General features: G+C 43.6%; 1 protein-coding gene across 1 annotated transcript; it reads left to right on the top strand.

Moving 5' to 3' along the window:
• Positions 1-1,113: 1,113 nt before the first annotated feature.
• Positions 1,114-3,118, top strand: LOC124596414. Its single transcript, XM_047135544.1, has 2 exons — positions 1,114-1,194; positions 2,626-3,118. The coding sequence occupies exons 1-2, from the start codon at positions 1,146-1,148 to the stop codon at positions 3,075-3,077; spliced, it is 501 nt and encodes a 166-aa protein (XP_046991500.1). The 5' UTR covers positions 1,114-1,145; the 3' UTR covers positions 3,078-3,118.
• Positions 3,119-16,193: the final 13,075 nt, after the last annotated feature.

Below are 16,193 nucleotides of genomic sequence, written 5' to 3' on the forward strand. Positions count from 1 at the left end.
GTGAATTATTAGCACAGACAGTTCATTGATACGTTAGCAGAACATAACAAACATCTTTATACACTTTGCATCCCCTAGATAGGGCGCGCTACTCGTGTAGTGACCCGTCATGCAGACAGGACCCTTCCAGCCGAATACCTCGTTGGCTGGTAGCAGGCAAGAGGGAGTGTCAGCTGTGAATATCTGGGAGTCTTTCTTACAACCAAGGGAAAGGTCAAGGAAACTTCAGGGAGAACTGAGGGAGGGGGACTATTTAAACGTAATTCCGGGGCAATGAGCCCAGACAAATCATCCAAAGCCTCGTACCCGCGAAAGTCTTTTTATTTATCCGTATACCAAGTGAAGTCGATGACTTATTTGACGTATGCGGTGAATCTATATTGACCTGAGTGAAAGAAACTAGTTTACCGCGAGCAGATTTCGTTATGGTTGGGGGAAGACTACGGGTTGCATTTGGATCTTGTTTAACTGGCGACAACAGTTTAAATTTCTTTCGTACATGATCCGTGGTGAACGTGATTAATTTTTACTGTTGGACGTCAAAAGGAGGGAAAGAGTCCTTCCCATATTCTGAACAGTACAACCATTTCTCGTATAGATTAACATAGCCATCTGAGAACCATAGCTGTCAATTATAGCAATGAAGTACCTGGAAAAGGAGGATCTAACAACGTATCATTTGTTGCCTGTTTGAGAAATACTTAACAAGTAGGTATGTGTAAATGCCTGCCGGAATAGGGCTGTGTACAGAAACCGATGTAAACTATCAGTTTTCAATTGCGCAACTACTGTATCAAGAGAGAAATGCTGTACAGTGGTACAACGTGGTTGACTTCAGTTATCAGCACGTGACTACCTGTCGCTGATAGAAATCAGATTACCCAAGCTCTCGAAGCCTCTTGTTACTTTATCTAAAGAGAGCCTATCCAGCTACTCTCGAACATAACGAGATTTTTCAAGCGTTGCTGCATTAAAAGCTTAATTTTAGAAATGCGTCATTGAATGACGCAATGTAGTTCCACTGAAACGCCAGCCGACAGACGTCATATCTGGTGGGATGCGTGTATATAAGATGGGGGCAGCGATCTAAGAGCCACCAGATTTCTTCCTTCCTTGAGGAGTGCAGACGGACAAGGACAATCACCATGCTGAGAGAAGCCGCAGCCCTTTTGCTGATTGCAGCTGTTGCCAGTGGTAAGTGGTCCGCTGTCTCAATGTTCTGTGAAGTGTTGTGACTACCTAGGAGCAAGTTATAAGCATATTGTTGTAACATATAAAGAAAAATCAACAAACTGTTATGAAAATACATAGCAGCGAAACTTGAATTGGCTTGGAACGATAGTTCATAGCATTTTTAATACTGCAGAGAGTTTCAGATTACACATCCGGACACAGCCCTGGGTTCCAGAGCTACATGAATTTCGTAAATTCTTGTTTAGTATAAATTTCTCTTTTTTCATATGGACTTATTTCGCTGATTAACAATTAACGACAGTTTATGGAAGTATAAAATCACAGTAAAGCAAAAGCAATTCAAACTTAAAACATAAATAACGGAGGAAAAGGCTATTTTCTTCTTTTAACTTATGTATTAGTTATTGCAATAAACGTGAGCAAAAACACACGACAGAACTATATCTTTGTTTAAAATCCTCGCCATTTTATTATTTTTCAAATTTCAAAAAATTATGCTAATACTCTGTCACAATATCCTATAGATAAAGAAAATTGTTTGTTTTTTGATTTCGGATAACATTTGCAGACTGAGAGACATCCGTCATGGACACACCTCATTTTCGACATAGCATGGGGAGGCGTAATGAAGACTGATTTTTTTTAAAAAAAAAGTAATCAGAAAATGTTATCCAGTAATCAATAAGTAATGTGCAACAACATATACGTTGATTGCTTCATTTGTTTTTCCAAAACGTAAAAGTCCCTTATTTTATAGGCTGTCTAGAAGAATGTACCTTTAAGGGATATTGCAATTTTATGCTATTATATTCTTAGAAATGAGTAAAATCACATACTAATAAATTTGTAAGTATTTGATATTACAAAAATGGAAAACAATTCGAAAAACTGTAACTACATAACGTATATGGGGAAAAACTTACGCTATAGCAAAACTCTCCACGGATACAAAGACAAAAAAAGGAAGCTGGGAACAGTACACATTAATATATGGGTTCTTTACAAGTGGAGTAGTTAGAGACAATAGCAGAAAGCTTATATCATAGCATACCAAGAAAGCGACAGATTGTGAAGAAAGACACTATTTGTCTTGCGTTCCTAAGCGGACTTTCCTATAGAAAACTATATCCATCTTATAAGCAACTCCTGAGGGAACATTAAAGGGTGAGAAGTTTCACAGCAAAATTTATTTCTGATAATTGTTTTTGTCTCCGTTCTTCAGTCGAATCATAAAACATCACCTAAAACAACTTTAGATCCTTTTGCTTCCTCTTGAAGTTTTATCATTTAGCAAGTAGACACACGTGTGATTATAAATACTGTAGCCAACAGATAATTTTGGTGTTGTTTCTGTCTGTTTTCGTACGTCAGATTCTAGTAGCGCTAGATAACAACTGACTGTCACTTAATGCGGACGTGATGTATTTTCAGCTTCGTACCCGAAGACGACTGTGCTGTTCCAAGACCCGGCGGACTACGCGGGCGAGATGAAGTGCTGCATGGGCGCCTTCAACACCCCACACAACTACACGGGCGCCTACCAGGTGAACGCACTCTACCTCAGCAGCCACGTGCGCAACTACGCCACTCTGGAGATAGGCCCGGAGCAGCAGAACATCAGGATCACCATGAGCGAGACTCCGTACGGCGTGTCCGACTGGAAGGTCGTCGCCACAGCCACCTACTCGGAAGTAGCCGAACCTCTCCAGCTCCTCAGGGTGCCTATCAGCTACAAGACCGATCCGTCCAAATATTACCTGTTCGAAATCTCGTACGGTGGCAGCTACACATACCCTACATATTCATCTATCGATATATCTGCTGGTCCTTACAAGACAAGCTACAACGCCTTTATACTGGGTATCGACTACGAGAAAGCATGAATGTACTGAATACTCAGTTCCAATAAATCAACCTATTTATATTTGTTTGTTTGATTTGGAGACATTTGCTGAAATTCATTCCCTCTTCCTTCCACAACTGTTAGCCCGATGGAACAAACTGGGACGCTATTGGGTGCTACCTCTTTGTCCACGTACTATCGACCTGTGATGTACAGCAGTGGCGTGACCTGTGACTGTAGTCTGATTAATAATATTTGATAGTTGACGTCTGTCACTTGCCACTACAGTCTTGTCACAACGGCTGTAGGCTACCGCGCTGTTACAGGTGACACACAAAAACTGTAGGTCACTTCAAAAATGGTGTGAACGTATGACACCGAGAGTGTTGGAAGTGGCCTCTGGTAGGTACGTCAGAAATGCAAGATTCTCTCTCGGCAGCTGATTTTGAGTGATCAGTGAATGAACTGCGGCAGACGACGCGTTTTGTAGCCGTGAATTTAAATTCATGTCTCAAGTTAACCACAACCTCGTGGTGTACAATGTGTCCGAAAAAATGGCGATCAGCAATCTATGGTGAAACTAAAATCACTGTCTCGTTGTTCATGCCGAGTAAAACTAATCTTGGTGAGCAAACCCAAGACAGAAAAAATTTTGCTTCACTGGTAAAAGCAAACAATAATTTCGTGCTAAAATGTGTTACCTCAAAGTATCCTCATACTGGTTGCACGAGATGTCTCGTTGCCAACCGATGAGCTGTCCTCATTGCTACTTGATTGCAGATTATAGACGACAATGGCATATTCCAAACGAAAAAAGAATGATAGGAAGAAAAGTAAGACCAAGTAAAGAAGTCTGTCGACATTGAAAAATCACGCGGAAAAGAATTAGAAATAGAAATTGCGTTTAAGACAATTAACTCAATAAAAAAAATAATCGAACTCTTTTGGTAAGACTTAGAAACTTAAAAAAAAAAATTCGTTGCAATTTATGAGATTTTTATTTTATTTTATTTTATTTTTTAATTTTTTATTAAGGACCGAGAACTTTTTGAACACTGTCAAAGACCCTACCCTTTTTTTATTTCCCATGGACAAGAAAGAGAAACTACAAAACAAAATCTACTTGCCATCACCACTTATCTCCTAACGAAAAAAAATGCACCTCTTCAGGCGTTGGCGCCTATCTAGGACTATCCCAAAACAACTAACCTATTACTACAAGGGTTGGGAAAGGAAGAAAGTAGGGGAAAAGAACATAGAGAGTAGCGATGACAATGAAAGTAGTTGGGAGTGGGCTTTCTTTAATTTTGTGTTTTGCGCTTTTGTATATATATTTAAGTTTCTTTTATTTATTTATTTACTTTTTTAAAAATTCTCCAGTTTCTTACATATGTTTTAATTAAATTAGTCTATATGCCACAATTCCGGGAGTCGCCAGCGCCTTCTGAGTGGCAGAAAATCTAAACGTGTCTTCTCGAAAATTTAATGGAGATTCCGATTGTAGTGTTTTCAGAACATAATGTCGGCAAAAAGGTATCATCATCTCATGGCTTGGACGTTCTAGATGGAAGGCGGGTCAAGAAAGGCGCGCTCCGTAGAAAATTGGTAAAGAACTATTTGTATCTGGGGTTGCGAACAAGTGCACAGTGTCGATCGTTAAGGTACGTCCAATAACCTAGTTCTGATTTCTCGTCGGGGCCAATTCACAGCGTTAGGTTTTGTTGGGGGATAATGAATCACATCCGGGAATAAAAGCGTAAGGAAAATGATCTGAGCAGGTGTCTGTCGGGTAAGGAAAGCCGAGATACGCTGCACGGGCCTCCAGACGTCAGACGACGGACCACATGAGAATCGGTAAGCGTCCGTGTCCTCTACACCACAGTGAACACAGAGGGGTGTGTCAGCAAGGCGGATGCAGTCCAAACGAAACTGGTTGACCTGTTTGCCATTGACTGTGATATATCGGGTGGACTGTACGCTGGTGTCGAGATAACCAGCATGCATCGCTTTCCACACAGGACGCCATATGTTCTGGGGAAACTTGGGTTCGATGGGGTTTGGGGTTCAACGCATTTGAAAAGTGTCATGTACAATCTTTGTCTAGAGTATACGTGAAACGGGTAAGGAGGGCAGGATGTAACTTAATTCAAGAAAGAAGTGCCGAAAGTGATAAAAGGGGGGTGGAATGTCTAATAACGTGAGTGGGGCTGACTTGCAGACTGGTGCGTATTCATGCAAAAGCAGTCCGGTCAGCTCGCCAGGCAGCGACGCCAGACTTTCAGTTGGGAGCTAACAAAAAGCGCCGTAACTGTATCGGGCACATGGAATAAGCCCACTAGTCCATGCTCCCGCGAGAGGGCAAGGGAGGAATATTGAAATTTAAATAACATAACGGTACAGATAAAAGAATCCCATCGCCTGCGAGGGTAATCGGGACCGGGAACACTTGTGCCACATGGGGGATGCGTGAGGCATGGTAAATATTGACGTATTGTGCATGCTGTACAATGTCGAGGGATCTAAGCCGGTCGTCCGCAAGGCCAGCCGCGATCGTTTGGAGGAGACGTCGATTGTTGGTTGCTGCTGAACGACGGAGGTCATTCATAAAGTCCATGTCGAAACAGCGGACGCTGGTCGCCACACTTAGAGGAGCGACATATCGCTCAGGAAGACCCTCACCAATGAACAGAACCTTCGATTTGGAAATGTTAAGAGAACTGGCCGATGCCTCCCCAAATGTCGCCACCCAAGTCAGAGCCAAGTGAACATTATTGTGGAGGTAGAGAACGAGATCGTCAGCACAGGCTGTACAACAGAAGCGGTGCCCGTGCAATGTCAGGCCCACCAGGCGTTGACGAAGCCCTTGGAGTAGAGGCTCTATGCCAAAGCATACAGTATCGTGGAAAAAGGGCAGTCCTGTCGGACAGAGCGCTCTATCGCTAGAGGCGCGGTGAGACGACCAGTACAGAGTATTCTTGAAGTCGCGCCGTTCAAGAGCAGCATTACCACTGTTACTGTACGAGCCGGAAAATCCATGTGTTGGCCCCGATTTCAGAAAGGTATGGTCGGCGCTGTCGGATGCCTGACTGAAATCAAGCGATACATGTCTCTGTAACGGCAAAGGGCCTTATGGATGTTGTTGTCACCGCCCAGCGAAGTCTGATCAAGGGAGGTGACGTATCTTTCTGCCTTCTTGAGTCGTGGGGCCAACAAACGAGTAAACATTTTCAAGTCACTGTTGAGCAGAGTGATGAGCCGGTAATCACAGACCCGTGACCGCCCATGTGGCTTAGGGACAAGGATAATGACCCCCTCAAGGAAGATGGCTGAGATCGTCGTTGTGCGTGACATTAGTACACGATTGACGACCAAGTAGGTGTCAAAAGATAACTAAAACACTTGTAAAATTCGATGCGGAGGGTGTCAGATCCAGGGGACTGGTTGGCAGATCCCACCTTAATAGTATCTAGGACTTCATCACAGGTCACTCCCTCATGAAGTTCTTGAGCCACATCCTCTGGCATGAGTGATCCGATCGCTGAAAGGTCAGCATGACGGACTGCCGTCCTAAGGGGCCCGGGATCGATTTCCGGCTGGGTTGGGGATTTTCTCCACTCAGGGACTGGGTGTTGTGTTATCTTCATCATAATTTCATCCCATACGGCGCGCAGGTCACCCAATGTGGCGTCGAATGTAATAAGACCTGCACCAAGGTGGCCGGACCTGTCCCGTAAGGGGCCTCCCAGACAATGACGCTAAACGCTCATTTCCATTTCATCCTCTGGCATGGTGTTTGAGCCGTATTAAAGTTAGATTTGAAAAGCGCGCCGCAGCACGTAGCGTGAAACAGTCGCCCTCCGTTATCTGGCGGTGGCGCCTTTGACGCAATTGAAGGCTTCGATGTCTCCCTCTAGCGGGAAAGGGAAAATGTGGGATGTTCGCGTGGGTTTAAGAAGTGGCTGTATGGTCTCTCGTGGAGAGCTGGCAGTTGGGGCATCAAGAAGCGACTTCTCTGCCGGTGCTAGAGGGACAGCACGCAGACCGCGGCACCAGCGTAAGTGACGCGAGCAGCGGCTCAGTGGTATGTGGCGTTAACTGTTCGTCGCGAAAGAATCTTCCTGAGCGTGGGTCCGCAAGGGGCCTAATCTGCAGTTCGACCGTATGCTGTCGACCGGCGAGGAGGTTCTGAAAATCGGCGCTCCTTCCTGCGTCCGTTGAAACGATTGGCAGCGGGCGGCCCGGCAGAGCATTTGGAGGTGCTGCGTTGGTTCAGTCCTGGGAGTCGTAACGCACCAGAAGTTGAGTATTGATTGTTAACAGATTTTATGAAGTTTAATTGAATTCAATTTACTTACTCTTGTTAACTATACCAGCCGTTTTTTTTTCAATTTTTTTCTTTTTTTGTGGGGGATCCCGCCATTCATTCTCGTCTGCCCACCCGCGAAGGTGGTAATATTAGAAAGGGTGGTCCGTTTTTCCCCTTTTGAGGACGAAAGGCAGGGAGTCAGAGTAAATCTGTGGTTCGGATTTGCTTCTTCCCCATCCCAGCTTACCTAGGGGATGATTCGACTGTGAAAAACTAAGGCACCAATGATTGTACCGTTTAAAATGCAAGGCACTAAGACCTGATCCATTCTCTCGCCTGCCACAACTAGTATTACTAGACTCACGTGTAAACGGTACTCTAAGAAAGAAGAAAAATTCCTTTTGCCTCGTGGTAAGAACTAGTCAATTGCATAACGAATTCCTGGTCATCTGGAAGCTGTAACTTATGTAAATTTGTGTTTGAGTATATTTGGCTATAATATGCAAGGTTGTTAGTGTACGCCGTAGTGGCTTTTATATATTGCTTCTAGTCAGCAAAAACTGTTGTGTTTTCCAATTCAATACCTTTTCAGGCCTTCACTCAACATGCTTATGTGTTCTATAAAGGTAGCTGGTTATTAGTGTGTTTTCTTGCCACGTAAAAGTTTGCCATTTCATTACGGGTAGAAATTGTTGCCTTGAAAGGAGAATGTTGTAAAAGTTCGCAAGTCCTACCTGGCAAGCGCGTATGTTTGCCGTAAGTAAACTGGCAGAAATTGTAAAATTTGTTTTTTATATATTTTGGAAATGTTGATGTTATTAACTGAGTGTCACCCCCCCCCCCCCCCCCCCCCCCTCCCGTGTGCATGGCTCATGCGTTTTGGTTTTTCCAATTTGAGATCTTTAGTAAACAGGATTGTCTTTATGTTGCAGACAAGTTAGATTCTGCGCCATTTAATGGTTCAAATGGCTCTGAGCACTATGGGACTCAACTGCTGAGGTCATTAGTCCCCTAGAACTTAGAACTAGTTAAACCTAACTAACCTAAGGACATCACAAACATCCATGCCCGAGGCAGGATTCGAACCTGCGACCGTAGCGGTCTTGCGGTTCCAGACTGCAGCGCCTTTAACCGCACGGCCACTTCGGCCGGCTGCCATTTAATGAATGGAGTGAAATTCACCTGTAATTTAGCTGAGCTTGAAATATTATACAGCGTCGCGTTGTATACGTTAAATTGCTTGCCTGTTACCGGCGTGAAATTTTTTATAGTTTAATAATTTAAAAGTCCTTTCCTATCGTAAATTGTAACTTATTTGTTAAATGATTGATGGTCTTTTTTCTTTAAAATATCGTTAAGTCCTGCATCAAGTTTGAATAAAGAGTGTATTGAAAATTGTATGTAATTTCACCAGTTATTCCTTGGCACCTATTTCCACTTTACATTTTGTATGTTGATTGAGATTAATAGCCTTTGGTGAACCAGTAGTCATTTTACGGATCAGTATTGACAGTTACTGCTCCTACCTTATCTATTAGGGTCGGGGGATGTGGGACGGCAGCGGACAGCCGTCGGAAATGAGAATGGAAGGCATGACCAATGGCGCATTGCTCAGAGTATCGTCGTCTTTCCGCATCGGTGACGTCGTGGATGAGAGCTCGACGACGACGTCGGCGTTCTGTGAGGAGGTGGTACATCGATGGCGTTTCGTGAGGCATATGGTCACGGGTGCATGATCTGACAAGGGCCCCTTCCAAACATCGTCGCATGACTGAAGTGATCTGCGCTTTTCACGATGCACTATCGTCTGATGGACAGGAGAGAATGCCATCGAAGTGCAGTCACGAAGCACCGAAGGGAAATCACTGTCTTGTGCCCGCTCCACTGCCTGTGATGCCACATGATGATGTGTGTCATCGGATGGCGTTTGACTTCTTCCGTTTTCGGGGCGACCGCTGCTTTCGGAGGTGCTTTTCTGTATCAGAATGTGGAAATGCAGTATCCGAGGTCGTGCTTATCTGTAGAAAAGCAGAGGTAGGCACTGCAGTCGCGTCGATGTCCATCGCAGCGGGCGGTCTGGTCATCGCGCTCTGGAGAGGTGGTGGTCTCGTAGCCGTCGGAGGAGATGGTGCCCGTGAGGTCGCGGCAGCACCGTCATTTTCCGTGTGGAGTGCGTGGGTGGGGGGGACAGGCCCTTACTGAAGTGACGCATCGGGGTGCGTACGGCTGTGGGGTAGCTGTCTGGTAAAGAAGTGACCGTCGATTTGGGAGCTGAGTCACTGGTCGGGACCTGGAGCAAACGTCGGCGTAGACAGTCTAACCGATCATGGCTCTCTTGTCGGCAATCGGCACACATCCGCTGCTGTCCATCATACATAACGATGGCTCGCACGCCACCTATCAGCAGATAGGATGGCACACGTTTGGAGAGTTCGATTTTGATTTGGCAGACACCATTCAACACGGGATATGTCGTGAAAGTCTGCCACACTTCGGCGATGTGCTCAAATGGCTCTGACCACTATGGGACTTAACTTCTGAGGTCATCAGTCCCCTAGAACTTAGAACTACTTAAACCTAACTAACCTAAGGACAACACACACACCCATGCCCGAGGCAGGATTCAAACCTGCGACAGTAGCGGTCGCGCGGTTCCAGACTGTAGCGCCTAGAACCGCTCGGCCACCCCGGCCGGCCCGCGATGTGCCCCACAACACTGCCGTAGGGTCGGAAACCTTCGGCGACCGCGCCTTATGTGGCACTTCGAAAGGGAGCTCAAAGACCCGAATAGTACGAAGACCGAAACCAGCGTGATCTACTGTGACCTCTCCAATATGCCCGTCAGAATGTTTGATCTCGAGTCTGTGTGCGTGTTGTCGAACTACCTCAGCACATGCTTCCTCCGTCGTCATTTTATTATAGACGATACTTCCTGTGATAGAGATGTGATTACCTATCACTTCCTGGGGGTTCAGACGTAGCTCTTTACGAATGAATTGTTCAATTTCATTAGCGGGTGGTCGTGCAAGTTCGGCTTGGAATGTTACTTTAAGTGTCGCTCGGCGGCAACAGTGCGCCATGAGGTGCAATACTAATGGACGCTACACAACACGAAAATACCGCGACGCGGAAGTAAACATCCTGTATTGCGCTGTCCGTCGCGCGGAGCCGGTCCGCACGCTACCACGGCCGAAAGCCGACTGAGATTCGAACCTATGACCTTCTACACGTCAGCTTAAAACACTAACCATTGTGCTACATTACACCACAGTACAAATTACTTGCATTTATGACGTGGTGACCCAGTCGCAGCGATGCATTGCAACCTTAAAATATTCGGCTTCACGCAATGGCGTGCGAATCTTATCTAATGTAATCTGATCTCTGTGCTTACGATAACTGTATACGTGACGCTGCATAGCGTCTTGTGTGGAGATATCCAGTGCTATTTTGCCAGTTCTGTCTATTTCATTAGCACCGTGGCATGTGCGTGTGTGCGCGCGCGAGTGTGTAGTTTTGGTGTGTATATCATATGTGATGAAATACGAAATAAAAGTGCCAGACCCATGATTTGGGATCCAAACACACCAAGAAAGATTTGACAAGCAAGGAACTGAAAGTAAAATGACCATTTGTTGTGGCAGTTTGGAAACGGCGAAAGATTTGGGCGTGACGTTGAGCGCCCTGATTGGACGAAACCAGCTCCAACGCGTTAAGTGTCAACTACCAAGTAATTTTAAGCAGACTCCAAAAATCTACTGCCATATTCTCCGGAAACCCATCAAGGACTTGGCGGATTCATGCGACGTGAAATCGTTGCTGTATTGCGATCCAGAGGCAGACCGAAACGCTATTTAGCAGGTGATTGTAATGTTTTTGTGACATATTCTGTGCCGCATACCGCAGGCGTTGGATTGGAAAGCGAGGTGCATGCCCACCTCGCTCTCCTCATAACGTACCTATACGTTCCAAGATATTATTGCGACACCTACTGTTTCTCTGTTCATGGGAACGAGACATCGAATCCGAAGATCAGGACTTACCAATAGAATATAGACAATTACAACCTGATAGCTACCGAACGAATGTGTGTTACTGCGAACAACAACCGAAATGTAAAGAAATGGTAATAAATTAGTTTCACTATAGTTAGTCGTAATTTTTAGTGCCAGACTATGGTTTGAATGAACTGTGATTGCAGAATAAAACGGTCGCCAGCTCCAAACCGGACAAAGGTTAATTTTGGTAAGTGACCGTAACGACTTTGAAATCACGTAAATACCGTGCGTGTGAGGAAGACAAAACAGCGACTCGACAAAATACTCGCGCTAACCATCATGTAAAAGATATTAAAGACGTTAATTTGCAATGCGATGATGTTAACTACTAACTGGCCACCAATAATAAGTAATGACTAGCAACACTTCATGGAAACTGTACTGTTACATAACTCACGATAATGCTAGCTGTTTTAAAAATGACTAAACGTGACTAAAACTATCTATCATGATTTACTTATTACTCTGCAAATTATTGGGTCTCAGATTAATGCCGTAATAACTTTCATTCATGGAAACAACCATTTTTCAGTACTAATGTTACGTAGACGTACATACGTAATATAGTTTACAATATGCAATAAAATTCTATAACTATCCTGACTTCAAGAAAGCCAGTTTTGTTTTGTTGTAGAACAAATGGAAGAATACACATAATATGGTTTACAAAATTCAGTATAAAATTCTGTGACTGTCTTGACCACGCGAAAACCAGTATTCTCTTGTTGTTTGAAAATGAATTTCAGTTAAATCACTTTTCACACACAAATCACTTTAAATTACGCTGATAGTCTGCGGTAACAGTGCAGTACTACCTGAGCTACTATACCTACTACTGCTTTTAAACACAGTAAGTACCTGATTGAAAATCAACTGTCAATTTTACTGTTTTTGGCCTCTTTTGACTATTTCTTTCAGCTCTAACTTTTTCGGAATTAATGGTGAAAACTTTATTGCTGATGGTTAATGACTCGGGTCAATGAAGAATCTGCCGACAAGTTTATCCTTTGACTAAACATACTATAATAGTTCAAAAAGTTACTAATACTCTGGCATGCCTATTACACAGCTACCCATACTGGCTGGAGCTTACTTTGCGAAGTGTTGCTTGTAGTGCGAAGTAGAACTTATTATAAGATCCATTAATGCCAACAGGCTTTTCTTGATTAACGAGCAACTTGCAGAAATTTCGGCCAAACTGTGGTCTTCATTAGTTCCACAATCTTCTTGCGACCGTATCTTCGGCTTCGTACTTGCTGCCCCACTTAAAATTTGCCTGACCACATATTACAGTAACATTTTCGATGAAAAACACTCCGGCATTTGCACGCAAGACGTACTTCTATTCTAACCACAGCTGCTTCGCAATTTCTTCTCTGCCTTCGCCTTTACGACGCCAACGATGTTATTGTTACACGAAAGATATTCTCTGTGCACTGTGCAATAAAAACTTCGCTGACATTACTAAGTGTTTACTAACAAGGCTTGACATGAATAATTCTTACTTATCCTATCAAGATACAATTATATTTCATATACACTTATAAACTTGAGAAACCAAGTAGCTGCAGAACACATGAGACACTGGGTTGTAGTGTTACATCCTGACCTGACGATTCTTGGCCTTTTTGTGTACGAGTAACAAAAGCCTAGTTTACGTGACACCAGTTCTCGTCGAAGAAACTCTTCTCTCTAGCGTACTGTCAGCGTCTCATGTAGTTCGTGTGACGCCCGGTGTACTTGGTACAGTGCGTCAGAATTTTCTATGGAGATAATATGCCTCTATTGTTCAAATGTGTGTGAAATCTTATGGCACTAAACTGCTAAAACACAGACACACCCATGCCTTAGGGATGACTCGGACCTCCGCCTGGATCAGCCGCACAGTCTATCACCGCAGCGCCTTAGACCGCTCGCAATATGCCTCTATTCAATGCGCTAGTCGCCATTTTGCACATTGCCGTAAGGTACATTTTTGAGCAAACAGTATACTATCTTTGCCGAATTTAATTGGCATTTGTATTGACTGTCCTTATCGTCGTAACAACCACATTTAACTCCTTTATTACATTTTGAAACCTTTCTGTCATCGCAGAAAAACGAAGAAAGTGAAATTATTTTTATTTATCAAGTATCTGATCTTAACGGAATTTTCGTGCTGATTTCTAAACTGTTCCTAGATTTTGTGTCTCTGTAATATTTTCAAAGCTATGGAGGATTTAAAACTCAGCTTTTTGTATTAATAGTATTTATTCGGCTGATACGTTTGGATTACAATTACAGTATATGCCTTAATCATGACATCATATCCTCTATCATCGGCTGAGGAAGTGTTACTCCCAAAATAGTCAGTTAACGGAATGTGTATATTATGCAATACTTTTTATTCATGAGTGACAGCATTTAGGACTTCGCCAAATAATTTGGTCATCCATGAAACATATTATCCTGCTATAGTCTTTAGTTGCAAAAATCCTCAATTCATGGTAGCAAAATATGGGATAACTTATTAAAATCATTTCAACTTTCACAATGTTAATATCTTACAGGCATCTTATAACACAATTTCGGAGGGGTGGTTTTGTATCAATGGAATCAAAAGTGTCGGGAATATTGTACAGTCTTAAGTCTAAAAATGTTAATTCCAAGTGACATAAAACTCTTTGATGATCGATTATGAAATTATACCACAACACATAAGTAAAAACATTGTAGTTTATGAACCGTGTATATTATTCCGAACCCTAATGTACTCAGTGGTTATTTATGTTTACAAGAAGACTATGCAAAATTTGTATATTCATCATACACTTAAGCTGCAATTTATTTCAGCATTGTATCAGTATGTAGTATTTATGTAGATCGCACTGCAGATTTAAAGATTTAGCAGAAAAACTGGCATTTTGATGACAAATGTATTGGACACTTTGACAATATTACATTTTTGTGTGTCTTGAACGTTTATCTCATTGTCGAGAAGAATCAGTCACAGTCGATACTTAGAACATAGACTTCTTCCAAATTATTGGCTTCTGGAAAATAATTTCACTCTTGTTAATAGAATTTAGACGTACTGAGAACTTATATTACTGCCTCAAGCGTTTGTTGATTTTGCCATGTACTAAGCGACACGAGAAGGTGATTAAGTCAACACATTTTCACGTGTGTTTTTAAAGATTAATTCTTTGGATTATATTCTTATTGCAGAAAAGTTAGAGATAATTCTCAAATTATGTTACTTTAAATTGAGGTTATTCCACAGAGTTTTACCTAACTATTACCACTTCTAGAAAGAGTAGGAATACAGTGTCTTTAGAGTCAAACTGGTTTTTTTTGCGAACCTTGAAAACAAAACTTCCTAACGACATGGATTTCCTATATCCAGAGCCAGAATTACTAGCCGTATGCATCATGTCATTATCACACACTCATTTCCCCCTCATCTCCCTTCTCCTCACTCTCCCTACCCCTTCAACACTTCCGCACCACGCTACAACGAATCTCAGTGCAGTATTTAAGGAATTTTATCATTAGGAGTGTATTCCGTATACCTTCCAGATTAGGGCACTACTCGGCTCCGTGAAAGATGATGTGGGACTTAGGAAGAATGACGTAAACACTGAAGAACCAGAGAAACTGGTACACCTTATTAATACCGCGTAGGGCCCCCGCGAACACGTAGGAACGCGACGTGGCATGGACGCGACTAACGTCTGAAGTAGTACTGGGGGAACTGACACCATGAAACCGGCACAGCTGTCCATAAATCCTCTGAACAGCACTTTTCAAGGCATCCCAGATAAGCTCAATAATGTTCATGTCTGGGGAGTTTGGTGGCAAGCGGAAATGTTTCAGCTCAGAAGATTGTTCCTGGAGCCATACCGTAGCAAAAAATGGTTCAAATGGCTCTGAGCACTATGGGACTCAACTGCTGAGGTCATTAGTCCCCTAGAACTTAGAACTAGTTAAACCTAACTAACCTAAGGACATCACAAACATCCATGCCCGAGGCAGGATTCGAACCTGCGACCGTAGCGGTCTTGCGGTTCCAGACTGCAGCGCCTTTAACCGCACGGCCACTTCGGCCGGCATACCGTAGCAATTCCTGCTGCAATTGCTAAGTCCGTCGAAATACACAATGGAAATGAATGGATGCAGGTGATCAGATAGGACACTTACGTATGAGTCACCTGTCAGAGCAATATCTAGATGTAACAGGGGTCCCATATCACTCCAACTGCACACGCCCCACACCCTTTACAGAGCCTCCACCAGCTCGAACGATTGCCTGCTGAAATGCAGGGTCCATGGATTCAGGAGATTGTCTCTATATCCGTACACGTCCACCCGCTTGATACAATTTGAAACGAGACTCGTCCGACCAGGCAACATGTTTCCAGTCGCCAACAGTCCACTGTCGGTGTTGACGGGTTTAGGTGAGGCGTAAAGCTTTGTGCCGTGCAGTCATCATGGGTATAGGAGTGGGTCTTCGGCTCCGAAAGCCCATATCGATGACGTTTCGTTGAATGGTTCGCACGCTGACACTTTTTGATGGCCCAGCATTGAAATCTACAACAATTTGTTGAAGGGTTAGACTTCTGCCACGTTGAACGATTCTCTTAAATCGTGGTCGGTCCTGTTCTTGCAGCCGGCCGCAGTGGCCGTGCGGTTCTGGCCGCTACAGTCTGGAGCCGAGCGATCGCTCCGGTCGCAGGTTCGAATCCTGCCTCGGGTATGGATGTGTGTGATGTCCTTAGGTTAGTTAGGTTTAATTAGTTCTAAGTTCTAGGCG

The sequence above is a fragment of the Schistocerca americana genome, chromosome 2 (genome assembly GCF_021461395.2).
Source record: "Schistocerca americana isolate TAMUIC-IGC-003095 chromosome 2, iqSchAmer2.1, whole genome shotgun sequence".
Lineage (NCBI taxonomy): Eukaryota > Metazoa > Arthropoda > Insecta > Orthoptera > Acrididae > Schistocerca > Schistocerca americana.